At 42.3% G+C, this 20773-nt stretch overlaps 1 protein-coding gene across 8 annotated transcripts in view; it reads left to right on the plus strand.

Annotated features, from left to right (window-relative positions):
• pah (phenylalanine hydroxylase) overlaps window positions 1-20773 on the plus strand; it is a 61223-nt gene that overhangs the window by 2627 nt on the left and 37823 nt on the right. The window contains exons 2-4 of one of the 8 annotated variants that reach the window (XM_069904405.1): window positions 1336-1426; window positions 3134-3241; window positions 13086-13269. In XM_069904405.1, the coding sequence (XP_069760506.1) occupies window positions 3140-3241; window positions 13086-13269 (286 nt within the window). In that variant the 5' untranslated portion in view covers window positions 1336-1426; window positions 3134-3139. Of the gene's footprint in view, window positions 1-1335; window positions 1427-1877; window positions 2117-2261; window positions 2507-2761; window positions 2816-2877; window positions 2973-3133; window positions 3242-5386; window positions 5426-13085; window positions 13270-20773 lie in introns of those variants that run through there. The other 7 variants (XM_069904401.1, XM_069904406.1, XM_069904402.1 and 4 more) reach the window with 7 other exon arrangements.

Below are 20773 nucleotides of genomic sequence, written 5' to 3' on the forward strand. Positions count from 1 at the left end.
ACTAAGTGCATTGAGGATCACTGCATTTACAAAACATGCACTAGGCATCCTGTCCTAGTCACAGCACCTGTTTCCCTTGCATTGGCCTCATCCACAGAATGAAGGCCATATAATACAGGAGCAGTAGGCCATTCAGCCCATTGAGTCTGTTCCACCATTCCATCATGAGCTGATCCATTCTCCCACTCAGCCCCACTCTCCTGACCTTTGATACCCTGACTATTCAGATTCCTATCAATCTCTACCTTAAATATACCCAATGACTTGGTCACCACACTGCGCATGGCAGCAAAATTCCAGAGATTCACCACTCTCTGGAATTTTCTACCACAGGCTTCATTTGGCCCTCACACACCTGAACCATTCCTTTTCATGTACCTGACCAAATGTTTTTTAAATGTTGTAATTGATCCCATCTCTACCACTTCCTCTGGCAGCACATTCCACCCTTTGAAAAAAATTAATCCTCAGGTCCCCTTTCCCATCTTGCATATTACAACCATAGAATGATACAGCACCGAAAACAAGTCATTGGGCCCCTCTAGTCTGTGCCGTCTATCATCTCCCTCGACCCACTGACCTTCTCCCATTCCATAACCCTCCAATCCTCTCCCATCCATGTATCTATCCAATTTATGCTTAAAACACACATTTGCACCTGCATTCACCACATCAGATGGCAGCTCATGCCACACTCCCACCACTCTCTGAGTGAAGAACTTCCCCCTAATGTCCCCTCTAAACCTTTCCCCTTTCAGCTTAAAACTATGACCTCTTGTATTTATCTTCCCCATTCTAAATGGAAACAGCCTATTCAATCCACTCTGTCTATACCTCTCATAATTTTGGTAAACCTCTATCAAATCTTCCTCATTCTTCTTTGCTCCAAGGGATAAAGTCCTATCCTATTTAATCTTTCCTTGTAACTCAACTCCTGAAGACCTGGGCTCCTCAATCTTCCTTGGATGAAAGGCTATGACTATTTACCCTATCTATACCCCTCTTGATTTTACAAACCTCTACAATGTTTTCTCTCAGCCTCACAGGAAGGGCTCAGGCCTGAAACGGCAGTAAGGTATTGTTACCACCTATGGACGCTGCGAGACCAGCTGAGTTCCTCCAGCTTTTCTGTGTTTTGTCTACAGTCACAGCACCTACAGACTTTAGTGTTTCACTCTCCCACCATCAGAAACAATTTTGCCACATCTACTCTATCCAGGCCTTTTAAAATTTAAATTTAGACATCCAGCATGTTAACTGGCCTTTCCGGCCCACAGGCCCATGCTGCACAAATACTCCAATTAACCTCAAACCCCCGAACATTTTTATTGAAAGGTGGGGGGAAAGTGGAGCACCTGGAGGAAAGCCATGAAGACGTGGGAAGAGCGTACAGACTCCTTACAGACAGTGACGGATTGGAAACCAGGTTGGTGGCGCTGTATAATGTTGTGCTAACCTTTCCATATTCTAAATGCTTCTGTGAGGGCTCCCCAACTGTGTGAACACCAAGCACAGTCCAAGAGGCATCAAACGTTCCTCATATGCTAATCCCTTCATTCCAGGAATCATTCTTGGACAGCATTCCAAAGCTTTAGCTACAAATGGTGGAAGGATTAAAAATCAGGGGTGTTCGAGAGGCCAGAATTGAAGGTTTGTAGACACAGGAGATCATAGGGAGAAGGAGGATGGAAATAAGGAAAGAGTAGAAAGCAACAACTTTTAGAATTAAGGCTGTACTGATCATCGTAACCTGCTGAAAGAATTCCATCAGATGATCCTATTATTTTACAAAGTAAAATATGCGGTTGCATCATAATAAACTGAAATGTTGCAAGTATTAGGATACACAAGATGAGAACTTTGGATTCAGTGCTCTGGATGGAGGGGGAATGAACCTGTCAATCATATGGAAGGGGTGTGCCCCGAGGTTCTATTAAATGTCCCATTGAGGAGCCAGGCCAAAGATCCCGGCACTTTACTGCTGATTGGAAGGGAGTTGGAGGAGACAGTGGGACTGATCCTTGTGACAGCAGCTCCAAAGCCAGGCAGCTGGTCTTGCAACAAAGTCAGTTCAATGGATGCAGCATTTTTCAAGAAGAATGGAAAGATTGGCAAGGTAATAAGAGCAAGACTGGGAACCTGAATGTCATTTCTACTTTTACCCACCCCTTCTCTTTTACCTCATTACTTACACCCACACACACTCACTCCTACACATGCACACTCTTCCGCATGTGTGCACACACACACTTCTACACTCACACACACACATCGATGGGCACACCTGCAGATGAGTACACCCTTAGTTATAAAACAAGAGGTGATTGTTAAGTTTGCAGACAACAAAGCAACGAAGGATAATGAAGAAAGTTGTTGAAGAACACAGCACAATATAGAGCAGCTGGAGGTGTGGTCAGAGAAATGGAGTTTAATCCAGTCAAGTGTTAACAGGCCCCTTGGGAGCATTAATGTCCTGAAGATCTTGGGATCAAGTTCATGGATCTCTGTAAGTTACAACACAAGTAGATGGGATGGCAAAGAAGGTGTAGGCATGCTTGCCTTCATGTCAGAGCATTTAGAATAAAAGTCAGGAACTTGTGTGTCATCTGTATAAAACTGTGGAGGCTTTTGAGAGGGGGCAGAAGAGGTTCACCAGGAAGTGGCCTGGATTGGAGAGTCCACAAGGAGAGACGAATTGTTTTCTTTGGAGACTTGGAGTCTGAAGGGAGGCCTGATAGAGGTTTATAACTAGAATGTGTCAATAATCAGGGTGGAAATGTCAAACACCAGAGGGCATAACTTCAGTGTGGGAGAGGTAAGTTTAAAGGAGATGTGTGGGGCAAAGTTTTTATGCCTGGAGTGGTGGGCTGTTGAGGGAGGAGGTGGAAGCAGCTAGAATAGCAGTGTTGATAAGTGGCCTTTAGACATGTGAACAGGCAGGAAACTGAGGCATGCGGACCATATGCAGGCAGGTGGAGTAATTTAAATCAGCATTACGGTTGGTACAGACACAATGAGGTTCTTTTCAGATTTCCAGCTTTTGCCTGCATCAGTGTTTGTTCCGGAGATGGATTTGACATAGGATCACCATTCTGACATTTCCATCTGAAGCAATTTATTTTCTCTATTCTAGAAATCCATGTACCTCGAGGAACCATCCATCAAGGGCAATGTAATCTCGGTCATGTTCTCACTGAAGGAAGAGATCGGAGCTTTGGCCAAAGCTTTGCATCTATTTGAGGTAATCCCTGTTGAAGTTCATTGCAAACCAACACTATTAGTCTCGAAGGTCGGCATTGAAAATTGTTCCTGTCTATTTTATTTGGGAATCTGATGATTCTCTGTCCTGCAAATCAAGCCACTCTTCAGTCAGTTCACCACCTCTAGTGTGGGAGCTGCTCTACTCATGAAGCTACAATTTGCTGGCACAGAAGTGATTAATTGTTTTTGAATTGACCTCGGTCACTATCAGTGAAATCCCCATGTGGAGGTATCAGGGCAAAACCTTCCCCCTTCAATTCCATGGAGTTCCTTTGACTATTTGCACAGTGTGTTGACAGTCCTTTCTTTTATTAACATTTCTGTCTTTCTTTGAGTACAATTTACAGTTGCTAATTAGAAATTCTGCCTGACCCACAAAATGAATCTCACGGTTGTACTCTATAATAAATTTGAACTTCGAAGCATCAAGACAGTAGATGGCTGGAATCTTGAGCAAACAAACTCTTTTTCAGTTTTGACCAAATAACAATGCTTTATCCTGGAATTTAACATTGTTTCTTGCTTGTCTGTGATTTTTTTTTATTGGCAAGTAGAATTGTTGTTCTTTTGAGATGTGCAGTATACTGCTTTCCTGCAGATCTCTGCAATTTTAGTCATCCACTGGTTTACTGTGAGTAGCTTCTGAATCACTTCATCATCTCGGCTCCCTCAGGTTATGGCTGTGAGCTAGGGAAGGTTTACTAGGTTTACATGAGCTGGCATGACATTATGGGCCAAAGGGCCTCTACTATGAGGTAATGTTCCATGATTCACAGTTGAAATAATGACCTTCTCTTTCTCCCTTTCAAACACTGCTTTGAATGTCATCGTACTTCAATCATAATTAATTAAATCTTCACTATTGACTCATTTCTCTTTATCAAAGGGCAGCACATTTGGTGTAGCGGTTAGCACAACGGTGTTACTGCACCAGTGATCGGGACCGAGCTTTTAATTCCGCACTGTCTATAGGGAATTTGAATGTGAGTTTTTCCTTGGGGGGGAGGTCTGGTTTCCTCCCACTGTTCAAGACATACCGGGGCCATAGGTTAATTGGGTGTAATTGTGCATCATGGAACCTGTTATGTCTAAAAAAAAATGTATGCACCTTGGTTGATTTCAATATATATTGTTCAGAAAATATTTTCTGAATGCATTGCAGAAATTCATCTCCTTGCAGACAGGAATGAAATTGCTTATCCTAATCTGCATGAAGTTTAAAATTCCTCTGCTAAAGACACTGCTCTTTGACTACATACCTGCATTTATATGTTTCACCATTTCACAACTTAGGCTCATCTCCCAGTATAATCCTAAATCATTTTCGTCCATTTAACTGTGATCTCTCTTTCTACTGGAATAAACTGTGCGACTTCATTTTTAGTAAAAACACAGAACTGCTGGAGGAGCTCAGCAGGTCTTGCAGCGTCCATAGGAAGTAAAGAGATATAACCAACGTTTTGGGCCTGAGCCATTCTTCAAGGCATGAGTAGAAAGCAGGCAGGGCCCGAATTAAAAGGCTGGGGAGAAGGACCAGCAGACATTAGACATGGATCAGGGGACAGGAGAGGAAAGGTGGGAATTGATAGTGGGGGGAGGGGGTGGCTCTGTGAATGCAGAGCTGGAGGAAACAGAAGGAAAAGGAGAGATAGAGAAAAGGATACTTAGGGATAGATGGGGGGGGGGGGGAAGGAGTAACGGAAACTGGAGAAGTTTATTGTTAATGCCATCTAATTGGAGGGTGCCTGTTAGTGTGGATCTCCCAGTCGGGGAGAGAGGGAGGGGGTTTGAAGTCAATTTCTTGAAGTAGACATCAAGGGAGGTTTGTACAGAGGGTTTCTTTTCCTCATCCAAAATGGCCTTAAATCCCCTGGTTGATTTGCTACAGTACAAATACTGTGAAGATGCATTAGGATTTTTGCCATGTGAAACTTGGAGGTGGAATCAGTTGCAAAGAAGCACCTGTTAATTTCTAGCTGCCTTTAACCTAAGGAAGGCAGTAAAGAGTCACCAAACGCTTGGTTCATGACTCATTTGTAAACCAGATGAAATAAGAGTACAGGTGCGATTTTCGAATCCAAATTTTTCCATTTCAAGTCTGTTCCCATGCTTGCAATTTGCAGTATGCTACTCTCTTGCGATGCTGACTCAGCCATGCTCAAACGTAAGTACGAGTCATTTGTAAATTGGATGATTTTAACCGAGGGACTACCTATACAGGAATTGGGATATTATGGCGAGGTTGTATAAGACATTGGTGAAGACAAATCTGGAGTATTGTGTGCAGTTTTGGTCACCTATCTACAGGAAATACATCAATAAAGTTGAAAGAGGGCAGAGGTTTACTAGGATGTTGCCAGGACTTCAGGAACAGAATTACAGGGAGAGGTTAAACAGGTTAGGACTTTATTCTCTGGAACGAAGGAGAATGAGAGCAATTTGATGGAGGTAATTAAAATGATGAGGGGATAAAATGTGTAAATGCAACCAGGCCTTTTCCACTGAGGTTAGGTGAAACAAGAACTAGAGGACAGCTGTTCAGGGTGAAAGGTGAGATGTTTAGGGGGAAGATTAGGGAGAACTTCTCGCAGGGAGTGTGGGAGTGTTGAATGAGCTCCCAGCTAAAGTGGCAAATGCAGGCTCAACTTTGGCATTTAAGTAAAATTTGCATAGGGACATGGTTGGGACGGATATAGAAAGCTATGGTCTTAGTGCTGGTCAATGGGACGAGATATAAAAATAGTTCGGCATGGATTAGATAGGCTGAATGGCCTATTTCTGTGCTGTAATGTTCTATGGTACTCACACGTTTGGAGCTAGTGACCAAAGACCAATGTCTCATATTGTAAATTCCAATATACCTGTGATGCCAATGGGCCACCTCCCCTGTTCCCCTTGTTCCACAGTCAACTGGAGTAATAATTGATCCCCAAACCCTCCCCACACCCCAGCCTAGGAAAACTGTAGTGTCTTGGGTCAGACACCAGGAAGCAATATATTTGTGGCAACAAGTAATCTACTGGGGAACTCAGTGGGTCGGAGGGAGAAAAGGAATGCTCGAGGTTGCAGGATGGAGCCCCTCATCTGGACTTTTACGTTTGATGCTCCACCTCCGTTGTGTCACTTCTGGAAGTTGGTCTCAACTCGACTCTAAAACACAGAGGTGCGAGCTGTTTATTTGCCTTGCTGTTCTAAAATATTGTAAATATTTGTACTCTGGTGCAAATTCACCCAAGGTCAGCCTGTGGAGGTAGGCTGCATTCGTATCAGTCACCATGAGGGCAAAGTAACCCCAACCGTAATAGGAAAAGTTCACTTGATAGATCAGAGACCTACTTTTAAGTTGAAATTTTATATGTAGACGTGCAGCGCAGTAACAGGCCCTTCAAGCCCACGAGCCTGTCCCACCCAAGTACCCCAATTAACCTAGCCCCCCACCCTGGTATGTTTTGAAAGATGGGAGGAAACAGGAGCCCCTGGAGGAAACATGTGCAGACATGGGGAGAACGTACAAACTCCTTACAGACAGCACGGGATTTGAACTCAGTTCGCTGGCGCTGAAGCAGCGTTGTGCTATCTGCTGTGCTAATCGTGCCGCCACAATGTGTCACATTATATCTGGTGTAGTGGGAAGGGTTCTTCTGCAAGCACCTAAATAGATCAACTTTTTTTCTTTAACGAGCTGAGGCTATGAATAGTTATTTAACTATCTTTACATTTTTATTATCCCGTGTCCTGTCGCTTGGCCTATTGGGTTAGAATAATTACACATCTTTTGAGTTGTAGCAAGTAGGAATTTTGGTGCACCTGTACATTGTGCTTGTTTTATCATCGTCAACATCTTCTCTCACACTCCTCGAGCTGTGTACAGAGGAAGGGCAAGGTAGAGAGTTACAATGGAGGCCAGTATGATGGCCCTCTTGTGTCATCCGAAGGCACTTAATATCAGCAAAAGCTGGCACTGAAATGTTAGTCCAGATCAAGAAGGGTTGAAGTATCTTCTAGGAGGAAGAGTTGGAGAAACATCCTGAAGCGTGTCTGGGATATATAATTCCCTGAAAATGGTGTCACAGGTGGATAGGGTTGTCAAGGGAGTTTTTGGCAAATTGGCCTTCACAAAGAAAAGTATTGAGTCCAGGAGTTGGGATGTTATGGTAAAGTTGTATAAGACATTGGTGAGACCAAGTTTAGAGCATTGTGTGCAGTTCCGGTCACCAAACTACAGGAATGATATCAATAAGATAGAAAGAGTGCAGAGAGGATTCACTAGGATGTTGCTGGGACTTCAGGAATTGAGTTATAGGGAAAGGTTAAACAGGTTAGGACTTTATTCCCTGGAGCGTAGAAGAATGAGGGGAGATTTGATAGAGTTATTTAAAATTATGAGGGGGAGAGACCAGCTTTTTCCATTGAGGGTAGGTAAGATACAAACCAGAGGACATAGGTTAAGAGTGAAAGGGGAAAAGCTTAGAGGAACATGAGGGTGAACCTCTTCACACAGAGAGCGGTGGGGGTGTGAACAGTGTCCTACCCAATGTCACCGACTGTGATTAGGGCCTCATTGCTGGGCACGTTGACCATGAGAGGATACTGATAGTGAGTTGCTCATCCTACCAAGTTCAGGAAGGAGAAGTTTCAAGTAAAGAACCTTCTCCTGAATGAATTTATGAGTTCCTAATTCAACCCCGTGGCCTTTAAGTCAACGTTGACACACATGGGGACTTCTCTGTTATCTCCACTAACCTCTTCATTATATTGGGACCTGTCTAGTCACATTCTCCCTTCCCCATAGCCTCTTCCAGAGGAAAGAGCTCTTGTCCCCCCAACCACAGGCTACACTACTTAACACTCTACCTTTCAAACCTTTGCACTTAAGTTCAAGTTTATTATCATCTGATTGTACAAGTACAATCAGACAAAACAGTGTTCTCTGGTTCTTGGAACAAAACGTGCAGACACAGAACCAAACATAAACCAAGCATACAGACAAGCAACACATATGCAGTATGTATAAACATATGTAAAAATAGTTATTATTTAATACATGGTAGACTCTTGGAGGGTCAGTGTGAGCCGTTCCTTTGGACATTCAGCATTCTCCCTGCCCGTGGGAAGAAGCTGATCCTCAGCCTGGTGGTGCTGGCTCTGATCCTCCTGGATCTCTCCCCTGACGGGAGCAGCTGAAAGATGCTACGTGCGGGGTGGTAGATGTCCTCAACAATTTTGAGACCGCTCTTCAAACAACAATCCTGACACATTGTTTGCATTCTATGTATGTTGCAGCATGAATGTTCTCAAAGCCAGACACACTCGAGCCAGTGTGCCTGTAATGTAGCATGGTGTTCGTTTCCTGCCAAGTGTCACAGCGGGGTCATCTGCCAGGCAGTGATCCAACCTATCAGCTTCCTCATTTGACTTTCGCCCCACAACTCCCATTTCACTTCATTAGACAATTCTGAAGCAACTAGGCATGCAGATCTATGCCCTCAGCTTGGTGTGTTTAGAAATGTTTATTTTTCTTTTCACATGTTTTGATCTCAACCCCTTTTATTCCCAAATGCATGTGCTCTCCAGTAAACTCATTTATAAACAGACAACAAAATTTTACTCATTAAAGTCTTGTAGCTGAGAAAATCTGTCTTTACCTGGTCTGTCTTTGGTTCCCTGAATGGTTGAATGTTCACTGTCCCCTTAAATGCCCCAGCGAGGGTCATCAGAAATGGCCACATTTCCTGAATTAATAAATCACATGGGGAAATCATGGAAAAGGCTTGCCAGTGGCTAGACTCCGTTAGGAGTTTGAGGAGATTCGCTTGCAAATTTCTACAGGTGCTCTGTGGAGAGCATTCTGTCTGGGACAGAGGTGCCAAAGCACAGGACAGGAAAAGATTACAGAGGGTTGTGAACTCGGCCAGTACCAACTTGGGCACCAGTTTCCCCTTCATTAAGGGCATCATTTGGCTCAAACTTGTGGATTCAGTCAGGAATGTATGTATACTTTGATGAAGCTCTACCCCTTGAGCCACAGCTGACAACACCTTACAGACTGTCTGTCATCCAGTTGACAATGACCTTTATGGCCATGGGTGGTTCGATTATGCATTCAGCAGTGGAAAATTCCTCTAGCCAGTACAGCAGAGGAGACCTGTTGACTTTACTGTTACAAAAGAGCAGGGGAGAAGAAAGTCATTGCAGCTTTTGTTGCATGACACTACAATCTTTCTCGCTTGACTGAAGCAGATTTTTTCCATGGGGAGGAAAGCGATGTAGACACGGGGAGAAGGTACAAACTCCTCACATACAGCGTCGGATTCAAATTTCACTGGTGCTAGAATAACGTTGTGCCACCTATATGCAGCCTTTTGCACTCCCTCTCTCCTTTCTCAGTCCTGAAGCATGTATTGGACCTCAAACGTCAGCTATCCTTTTTCCTCCACAGATGCTGCTTGACTCGCTGTGTTCTTCCTGTAGTTAGTGGTTTGCTCTGGGATCCAGCATCTGCAGTCTCTTGCATATCCATTTACACCTTGTTTCTGTCATTTGATTGAGTGTTGGATTCCACATCACAGGAAAGATATTAAGGCATCAGTGCCTTAAAGGTGGAAATTAAAATATAAATAAAGTTCTGAAAATTGTAGTTTCATTCAATTGAGTTCAACTTTATTTATCATCCAATTGGGGGTGTGGCAAGATGGCGTAGGGAACAGACGTGCCTTCCAGACCTCTCCTGACTCTGATTTATTGTTTGGTCTTTAAGTGCCCGTTAACGTTCTTTTAAAAGTTTATAAATAATAAGAGGTGTTCGATTAGTGCCTAATGGTTTATCTGCAAAAAAAAAAGGTAAAAGAAAACATCAACAGACTGTTAAAAAACTACATTTTCCGAAATTGTCTGAGCCTACTTGTTTACAAGAAGCCAGGACTCAACGTAGAATGGATCCAGAGGAGGACGTGCAGAGTTCGGCATTGAAGCTCCGTTTTAAGCCGGTGAGGCTCTCTGAAGGTCGCACTCAACAGCTTTCAGAACAAGGGGCTGGACGGGTGCCAGTGTTTTGCACGGTGGCCACTGCGGGTGTTGTTGCTGAGGCTTGGACAGTTGAATCAGCTGGGGCGCCACCAGCTGGAGAGTTAAAGAGTTGTCATTCGACTGCTATAGTGGTGGCGCCGCAAAATGCACCTTTAATTACAACGGTTTTTCCAGACATCGATTCAGTGAAGATGATTAAAGAGATTTGGCTTAAAGATAACTCTGATCTTCAGTCTCCTGGCATTGCTGGGGGGACTTTGAGAGGGATTTTTATACGAAGTCAAACTGCTAGAAAAGATACTAAATCAAGGGAAGGGACAGAAGATCCCGTGGTCTCTAAGGAACAGCAAGACCCCATTATGCCTGAATCTACTTCTGTTGAAATGTCTGTTAAGGATCTTGAAGATAAGATATATTCTGTATCGAGTCACTTAGCTAATTTTGTGAACCTGTTTATTTCCAAGATTAATGCGATGGCGGAAGTCATTAATGGAGCTTTTAAGCATGAAACCATTGAAAGATTTGAAATGTGTGATCAAGGTTTAGTCGATGCACAGGATCAACTGCAAGATGAAAATAGAATAATTGAAACATTGCAGATCCAAAATAAAAATTTAGCAAAAAAGGTTGATTATTTGGAGAATCAATCTAGACGGAACAACGTGAAAATTGTTGGTTTGCCAGAAGGGATAGAAGGACCAGATCCAAGAAAAATTTTTACTGAATGGATTCTACGAGTGTTAGGACAGGATAAATTCCCTGAAGGTTTAATACTGGAACATGCTTATAGAGTTTTAAGAAGAAAATCTTTTTCAGGACAGAATCCAAGATCTGTTTTGATCCGTTGTTTAAACTATTGTGACAGAGAGACAATTTTACGTACAGCTATTAGAAATGCCCAGCAAAATAGATCTTTTTTGATGGTTCAGAATAATCCTGTTTTCTTCTATCAAGATTTGAGTCAAGAAATTATGTTTCAACGACGCGAATTTAATTCTGTGATAGAACGGTTGTGGAAAAAAAGTCATAAGGGAACATTCAGGTATTCTGCGGTACTGAAGATTTTTTAGGATGGAAATTAGCCAAAGTTCTTTGACAATCCTAAAGAGGTTATGGACTTTGCTTAGTCTCTACCAATCATGCAGTTTCAGGAACGATGTAGTCCTTCAAGGTCTCCAAAGAGAGTAGAGATGTAAGGTGGGATCCAGATTTTTAAAAGAAATGGAAGCAATGGTGACCGAAGTGGTAACGTTGATTTAAAAAAATAAATCTTTTATCTTTTTTTTGAGAAGAGCTTAAATAGTTTAAATAATGATGATAGTTTAATGAAATGGGAGTTGGGAGAGGGAACTGGGTGGGCACTAGTTTCCAGAAGTCATCAGCTACCTGTGAGTTATCTCACACCCAATATTTTGGGGGAGTTACCGCTTTGGGCGGATTAAACAGGAGGAGGTAGTTGTGACCTCCGACCTGTTTTTTTCTCTTTTTAATTTTTGGGTTAAGAAGTGAAGGTTTTTTTAAATTATTTTTTTAAAATAAATAATTATTTTTTAAAAACTCTCTTTGTTTTGATTGTAATTGAGAGGGAATTAGTAGGTTTTTTTTCCTCTCCTTTTTTTTCTCTTTTTTTGAGGGGGGGGGGTTTTCTCTTTTTTCTTTCTTTTTTAAGAGGATGATGTCACAGAAGATAATAAGTCAAAAATTGAGGATGTTGAATTAGATGAAGAGGAAGATGAGGGGAAAGGTGATAAGAAGAAGAAGAAAATTAAGTACAAATACATTGAGGGAGAAGAGTTTAATAAAATTAAGTTAATTTTGATAGAGAATTTTGAAGATGTTATAAATGAAGAATATGGAGAATTTTATAAGAGTTTGAACTTTTTTATATAAGGGGAGGGGAAGGGAATAAAAAGTTTATAGGATTGTTTTTATAAGGGATGTTTTTGTTCTCTCGATGAATTATAAAGAAAACTTGGTATTAATGGAAATTCTGTATTTATGTATTATTAATTATGATTTTTTTGAATAACAGATATGTGGTTGATATATGATTTTAATATTTGAACTTAGTTTTAAAGTGGATTTCATTTGTTAAATACATGTATTATGTTTGATTTAAATATATGTTTAAGGGTATTATTTTAGTATTGATATTTTTTTGTTGTTAGTAATTTTTTTGTTTTTAAGTTTTATCCTTTTTTTGTAAGTGGGTTTTTTCTATTTTATTTACAATATTGTTAATTAATTGTTCACTCTTTATTTTGGGGGGAGGGTTGGTCTAATTTTAAATTAGATGATTAATGTTGTGTTATAATTATTGGGGGGGTTAATTTGTGTAGTTTAATGATGTAGTATTCTAATTTTTATTATCTTATTTTTTATTATTTCTTTAAATGTAATTTTTTTTTTATTCATGTCATAAAATTTTAAATAAAGTTTAAAAAAAAAATTATCATCCAATTGTACAAGTAAAAGCCAACGAAACAGTGCTGTTAGGCCCTCAGTGCAAAACATGTAAACACAGTGGAGATGGTAAGTTTGTGCAATAAAATTGCTTTAGATTTGGGTATATTTGAATGAGATTGACAAAAGAAAATGGGTTCTGTACGTCAAGGAGTTGAAAGCAAGGTTTCACAGCTACAAAACTGAAGGGCGAGGGATGTTTTCACACACACGGAATGGTAAGACTGTGGGTATTCACTGTCAGGAACAGTGGCCAAGGTAGTAAACATAATGAGTTGTTGACGATTCGATGTAAAAGGCTTCCCTTCATCAAGGGACCTGTTTTTTTTTGGCAGGAGAAGGGTGTGAACCTCACTCACATTGAATCACGCCCATCCCACCTCAAGAACGGAGAGTACGAGTTCTTCATTAACCTAGACTGTAAGAGCATCTCCATCCTGGAGGAGATCCTCCTGACACTGCGCCAGGACATTACCGGCACCGTCCATGAACTATCACGGGACAAGATACAGGACACAGGTGGCAGCATGTTAATTCCTTACAATTGTAATACAAGTGGAGTGCCCATTAAAGGCGAAGGCATTAGGGTCTTTTTTTGACTCTGAGGAGGAAATTCAAAGAGCAATAATTAGTTTAATTGAGGGACAGACCCCCGATACCAGGTTCCCTCATTGTTTTCACATCCATAGATGGGGAAATCTTTATCCTTGGGATCACTAATGGGATTCACACCAGGGTGGTTTAAGACAGTGATTTATGGCTTTGCCACCTGGATGTGGGTTTTTGGAGGGCCATCTAACCATAACCTGAACCCTAACCATAACTGCACCCTAACCTCAATCCCAACTCTTAAAATGGGAATGAATGTAAATTTAGTGCTGGGTCCACACCTTCTCCAATTACACCCAATGCCCATCCACTGAGGGATTACTAAAGAACAGATACCAAGTCACCCACTTTAACAGAAACTTGCTCCAGGAGATGCTCTGGACATGAAACAAGCACAGAGAGAGGGGGAAGGTGCTAATTCCATTAAGAGCCAAGGACAGGTCCAGGGTATTGAAAGCATGGGGCAACAGAATTTGGCAGTTTACAATGACACGAAACCTCCAAGAAGGGAGACCGAGTACTATGAGGGATGATTATGCCACTGCCCTCACATTACCAACCTAACCTTCACCCTCACTATAACCTTAACCTTCACCCTGCTGCCCTCTGTATTGGCCTGAACTCACAAGGCAGAGATGGGGAATGGTTCTTGTAGCAGACAGATGGTAAATTGGTTTGGTGGAAAGAGAGAGAGAGAGAGATGGTCAGGAGGAGAGTGGCCAGTTGGAACAAAGTCACTTCTACATTTATTTATTTATCATGGATAAATCCTGTCCATCCCTGATTGCACTTGAACGAAGCACCTCGCTGGATGACTTGAAAAGGAGGGGAGGAAGATTTAACCAGGACTTGAGGGGCAAATTTTTGCTCAGAGGGTGGTCCAGATCTGGAATGAGCTGCCAGAGGAAGCTATGGAAGTTGGGACAATTACAATGTTGAAAGGCCATTGGGACAAATCTATGGACTGGAAGGTTCAGAAGGATGTGGACCAAATGCAAGCAAATGGGATGATCCCAGAATATCACCGTGATCAGCATGGACAAGTTGGGCCAAAGGGCCTGTCCCATGTATGATATTTCCAAGTCAACCCCATTGATGTATCAGGAATCACACTGGTTAAGGATGGCAAATTTCCTCTGCTGAAGGAAAGTGGGGAACACCTTGGGATTTTTAGTCACAATCCAAGCAAGTCTTATGGGGGCCATGATTAATTAGTTTTATTTTTAAATTCCAGGTTCTTGAAACCCCACCTCCCCCTCCAATCACTGAGTGCCCATGATTTAGGGTTAATCATCAGGATTAACTGGGATTATTGTTCATGATGGAGATAGGACCGGGGCTTATACTAAGATCCAATTTCAGTACATATGTACATTGTACAATGTGTATGACAATAACTATTATCATGAGGTGTAAAGGCAGCAGGCCCCTCCCTGTTCTCCCATTCAATAAGGTCCTGGCTGACTGTTTTACTCAATCCCACGTTCCTGTACGAACTCTATATCCCTTGATCACCAGATCATCCAAAAAAAATCTGTTGATCTTATCTGCATCTACGGTGAGTCTGAACCTCCACCACAATCTCATCCCATGATTCAGTGCCCCCAGAGGGAAGATATTTCTTCTCGTCTCCCTTCTGAGTGGCTGACCCTTGTTTTTTCAATTTAAAAAAACTTCATTGAAGTATCAAGTCAAGCCTATAAGAATGTTGTATGTTTCAAGAGCAATTTTCATTTTTATGACCTATCGCAAGTCTAGTCAGTTTAACCTCTCTTCATAACCCCATCTGGTGAACCCTTCTTGTGTTTGGTTTATCATAGTTGTGTAGAGACACACACAATGTGGCCTCCTTGCAGCTGATATCAGTGCAAGAGGAACCTTTCCTCTTGAATTCATGCCCTCTCACATACTGTCTGCCTTCCTAACTGCCCGCCGCTACTCCATGTGAACTGTGAACGATTCATGTCCAAGAGCACCAGCTCCCTCAGAAGACAGCGACTTCTCAGTTTCTCAACATTTAAAAAAAAATCTACTTTCCTTTGTTTTTAAACTGCCAATGTGATGGCTTCAAAGCTTTCCATGGAAGACTCCAATTACCATCTTCTACGCCCATTCACTTAGCCTGTCCATGATCCCCCTCACCCCCAAAGCCAATCTGCCTCCTCCTCACAACACATACTGCCGCCCAGGCTTGTGCCTTTTGATTTAGACAGAATGCTTCTGGTTGTCGAGAACTAGAATGAATGTGAACCCAAAATTCAGAACAAATTTATTTCCCAGAGAATGTGAGGATGTGAAGCTCACTCCCACGGTGAATGGTTTGCTCCAGATACATTATAAATGAAGCTAGAAGAGTGTATGAGGGAGTGGTGGCTACGTGGATAGATTTAGAGGTGGGGAGGCAGGAGGATCCTCATATGGAACTCAATACTGGTATGAACAGGTTGGGTTGAATGGCCTGTTTCTCTGTTGTGCATCCTAGTAGGTTTTATGTTGGTAATCCTATGCAAGTTACCGTCATAGACAAATGATTCCAACACATGACGTTTATCTGAACAGCTATGGAACTCCTAATCATGTCTGCATTCTGCGCCAACCCACGACTTTCCAATTGATAAAATTTATTGGAACGTGTGCTGTAGTTCATATGCTCCAGAGCTAGAGACAAGGTTGAGGATACTGTGCAGAATCCAACAGGTGATCCAGGCTGCTACTCTGAGGCAGTGCTGAGGAAAGCTTTAGTATTAGTCATTAAGACTCTCGAAGAGGAGAAAATGCCCGTACTCTCATTGAGATATTTATGAGTGTCCTGTCAAAAGCCTGGAGCCTGGATCAGCTTCACGGACGTTAAGATTGCTCGGCAATCATCGAAAACATCAAAACTCTGGTTAGACTACACTTGGGGTATTACATTCAGTTCTGGTCGCCTCATTACAGGAAAGCTGCAGATGCTTTATAGAGGGTGCAGAAGAGATTTGCCAGAATGCTGCCTAGATTGGAGAACATCTCACATGAACCAAGTATTCCTACGCCATGGGTGCTCTGTGATTAGTAAGGGATTGCTGAAGGTGGGATGTGAGTGGGAAAAAACAGATTGAAAACCACTGTTTTAATCGTCCCTCATTGACTCATGATGTGAACCGTTTCATAACTCCAAAGGAAATAGGCCAATGACAATTTTTCTCAAGCAAAATGGTTCAGTAACAATTAGGTCTAGAGCAGTGATTCTCAACCTTCCCTTCCCACCCACATCCCACCTTCAGCAATCCCTTACTAATCAAAGAGCACAGATGGCATAGCCATTACTGAAGGTGGTCTGTGAGTGGGAAGAAAAGGTTTGGGAAACCACTGCTTTAGTGCAACAAAGGATGGGTGTTGACTTATTAGAGTTATATTAGATTACAAGGAGCTTAGATAGGGTGGACAGGCATCATCTTTTTCCTAGGTCAACAAAAGCAAATACCAGAGGTCATCTGTATAAGGTGAATAGAGGGAAGCTTAGGGGAGACGTCACAGGTAAGTTTTTTTTACACAGAGAGTGGTACGTGCCTGAGAAAAAAATCAGATGCTGGAGGCTTTCCACAATTATAACTATCTTTCAAATGTACTTCTTCAGTGTTGAGGTACACTGGGACATCATTAGATTATGGATGGTGATGTATAAATCCAAATCTTTGCCTAACCTTGAGGGAATAAAATGGTCTTGGTGATCCAAGCTTCACGTGGAAACTTGGTGAAGCAGGAAAGTCTAGAGACTAGTGGTAAGTGACTAGTGATTGTAGTAAAAACACACCGAGGTGCGGAAGGGACTCAGCCGGACTCACAGTGTCCAAAGGAGGTAAAGTTATATTGCTGACATTTCAGGCCTGAGCCCTTCCTTGAGAAATAGGGATAGAATAAGTAAAAAACAGGAAATCTCAGAAATGAGAGAAATCTATCGTTTTCATGCAGTGTAACCCAACAAAGGAGATACCATTCATGACCCCCCCCCCCCCGACCAGCTGAAATGAGTTAAGCACTCGAGCAAATAATCCATTTCCGTATCTAAAAATATTAATTGAACTTTGTTAGTGACAATACAGCTGTTGCAAAGGAACAGAAAGCTTCGCTCCCGAGGCCTTCCTTTCAGATTTATTGCCACCAGTTCTCATTTAGCATCATGTGGCCAGGTATCAATCTGATTTCTGTTTGTGAGAGTTACAGTTAAAAACTATTTTATTAAATGATTTTGTTTCTTAATGCAGCGCATTCACAAGACACTGACAGACAGGTGATTGGAAGTTACAGAATGAAGCTTTATATTTGCTGGAGATTTATTATTCTTTCGAGGTGAACAGGAGGCCAAGATCTTGAGGGATGGGTATTTTTTCAAGCCCCGAAGCAGTTTTGAGTTGTTAACTCAGTTTGGAGAAGTGCTTAATGCAAGTCACAAATTCTCATAAATTTAACAAATTTCAGGGCTACTAACCCCATCAGAAGGTCTACTTTGCTGCTTGTTTGGGGAACTGAAATAAAAAAAGAATTGTTTGATAAATGAACAGGTCAGGATAAATGTCAGATCAGAAGCTTGGCTAACTGCCCTGTGCTGAGGCCTATTCCTTGGCTGACCTGATGTTTGCCTTCCAACCATCAATGCACTCAGTATCAGTGAGGTCCCAGACAGAGAATTAAGGTTAGAAATGGGCAAGGATCAATTAGATTAGTTAGTCTAATTTCAATGATCGCTGGTCATCTCTGCTTATTACTTTCCCATCCATTCCCCTTTCCCATTCCCTTATTAGACACTATTTTCTGTCAGTTTGGTTTTGTTTAATGAGAATTTATATTTGGTGTTGTATTTTCCTTTCTCCCTGCTATACGTCGAGACAGTGGTAGTGCAGTTGGGCAGGGGGCAATGTCTCACTGTTCTCCATCCATCTGTGAACCAAATGGATTGCCCGCAAACAACCAAAGATTGTTTCATTCAATTTAGAGCAGGACACTAATTAAGTTTTTTTTTTAATTAGTTTCTTTTGTGAACAACTTACAAAGGTTATCATGTGGATGTGTCGGACCATGAATTAGGTGACCTTCTGTAAGTCTGTCGGATTAAATGAGTGTGCAAATAGCATGTCTCTGTGAAGGGGGATGTGTGGGCCAGCACATGTGTGTGGGGCCAGCACGTGTGTGTGGGGGCGAGCGAGCACGTGTGTGTGGGGGCGAGCACGTGTGTGTGGGTGAGCATGAGTGTGTGTCTGGAGGTTTATGTGCATGAGATTTCAGGAGGTTAATGGACGACGATTGATCGGGACTACTTTAAAAGGTACAACAGCAAAATGACTCATGTCTAAGGCAGCCATTCTCAACTGGCACATACAGCAACCACAACAACCCCACCCCACCGGGTCCACAGCACATTTAAGGGGGGGTCCACAGACTGAAATAATAAAATAATTTTTGTGTTTTAGTCAGGAGGGGGCCATAGTTTGAGAATGGCTGCTCTAAGGGACTTGGACATAGATTTTAAGGATTACAGTTTCCCTTTCGACAAGCAGTCCAGCTGAGAAGTTAGTTAGCATCAGATGAAAACGAAAGGCTTATAATGTTATTAAAAATCACAGTAAGCCTCAGTATTGGAATATTGGAGAATTCAGTGAAGAAGGACTAAGGCAGGAACAAGGAACACAAAAACAAACAATGAGAGAGGTTCACCAGGAATATAAAATTTTTTTAAAATGTAGGTTTTTTTCATGTGAGGTTAAGAGAATAGAGAATGGAAGAACTCACAGATGACCCCCCAGAAACACTGACAAACAACAGGCTTAAAATCATTCAAGGAACCAACTTGAGTAAAATGAATATTGGAGAAACAGTAACCATTAAATCTCTAGGACCTGGTGACCAGTCGCGACGGTGATCACTGTGGATGTTTCAGTCAGCATATTACAAAATTCCCTGGATCTCAGAATGAGCCTGACAGATTAGAAGGTAGCAAATGTAAACCCACAATTAAAGGAAGGAGGGAGGGGAGAGGGAGAGAAAGAGAAAGGGAGGGAGAGAAAGAAAGGGAAATAAAAAGAGAGGAGGGAAAAAAGAAGGGAGAGAGAAAGACAAAAAGGGGGTTAGGAGAGAGGGAGGGAGGGATGGAGGGAGATTGAGAGAGAGAGGAAAAAATTGTAGCCCTGTCCTTCAAAGTAGAGAAGGTGCTGAAATCTATTATTAAAGCAGTGGTAAAAGGCCATCTAGAAAATAATTTTGGGAGAGGGAAGAGTTGATGTGAATCTGTGTGACATGAGGTTTTTCTGAGGTTTTAATCAGTAGTATAATGGTGAACCTACCTCGGCTGCACCATTTCATCTGATGCAAGGATCGACAAAGAGATAGACAACAGACTTGACAAGGCAAATAGCGCCTTTGGAAGACTACACAAAAGAATCTGGAAAAACAACCACCTGAAGAAACACACGAAGATCAGCGTGTACAGAGCCGTTGTCATACCCACGCTCCTGTTCGGCTCCGAATCATGGGTCCTCTACCGGCATCACCTACGGCTCCTAGAATGCTTCCATCCTCAACATTCATTGGAATGACTTCATCACCAACATCGAAGTACTCGAGCTGGCAGAGTCCGCAAGCATCGAATCCATGCTGCTGAAGACCCAACTGCGCTGGGTGGGTCACGTCTCCAGAATGGAGGACCATCGCCTTCCCAAGATCGTGTTCTAGGGTGAGCTCTCCACTGGCCACCGAGACAGAGGTGCACCAAAGAAGAGGTACAAGGACTGCTTAAAGAAATCTCTTGATGCCTGCCACATTGACCCCCGCCAGTGGGCTGATCTCGCCTCCAACCGTGCATCTTGGCGCCTCACAGTTCGGCGGGCAGCAACCTCCTTTGAAGAAGACTGCAGAGCCCACCTCACTGACAAAAGACAAAGGAGGAAAAACCCAACACCCAACCCCAACCAACCAACTTTCCCTTGCAACCGCTGCAACCCTGCCTGCCTGTCCCGCATCGGACTTGTCAGTCACCAACGAGCCTGCAGCAGACGTGGACACACCCCTCCATAAATCTTCGTCCGTGAAGCCAAGCTAAAGAATGGTGAAACAGTTGATATGATACATGGTCTCACAGAAAGCCTTTGATAAAATACCATACAGGAAATTATGAAATAAAATTAGAACACCCAGTATACAGATAATGAACTGGTTTGTGCAAAAGTATGGATTAGCGGCCAGAATGCAGGTCTTCTTGTGGCTCAGAGACTGTGACTGGGACATCCCTTTGATCAACATATACATCAGAGAGCTGGATGAGGATCTCAGGGACTACATATCTAAAACCAAACCAAAAAACACCAGCGTCGATCACCAGGTCAGCATCATCAACGGGGAGTTGACATTTTGGGTCACAGACCCATTATCGAAAAGTTGTTAC

Source organism: Narcine bancroftii, chromosome 11, assembly GCF_036971445.1.
Source record: "Narcine bancroftii isolate sNarBan1 chromosome 11, sNarBan1.hap1, whole genome shotgun sequence".
Taxonomy (NCBI): Eukaryota; Metazoa; Chordata; class Chondrichthyes; order Torpediniformes; family Narcinidae; genus Narcine; species Narcine bancroftii.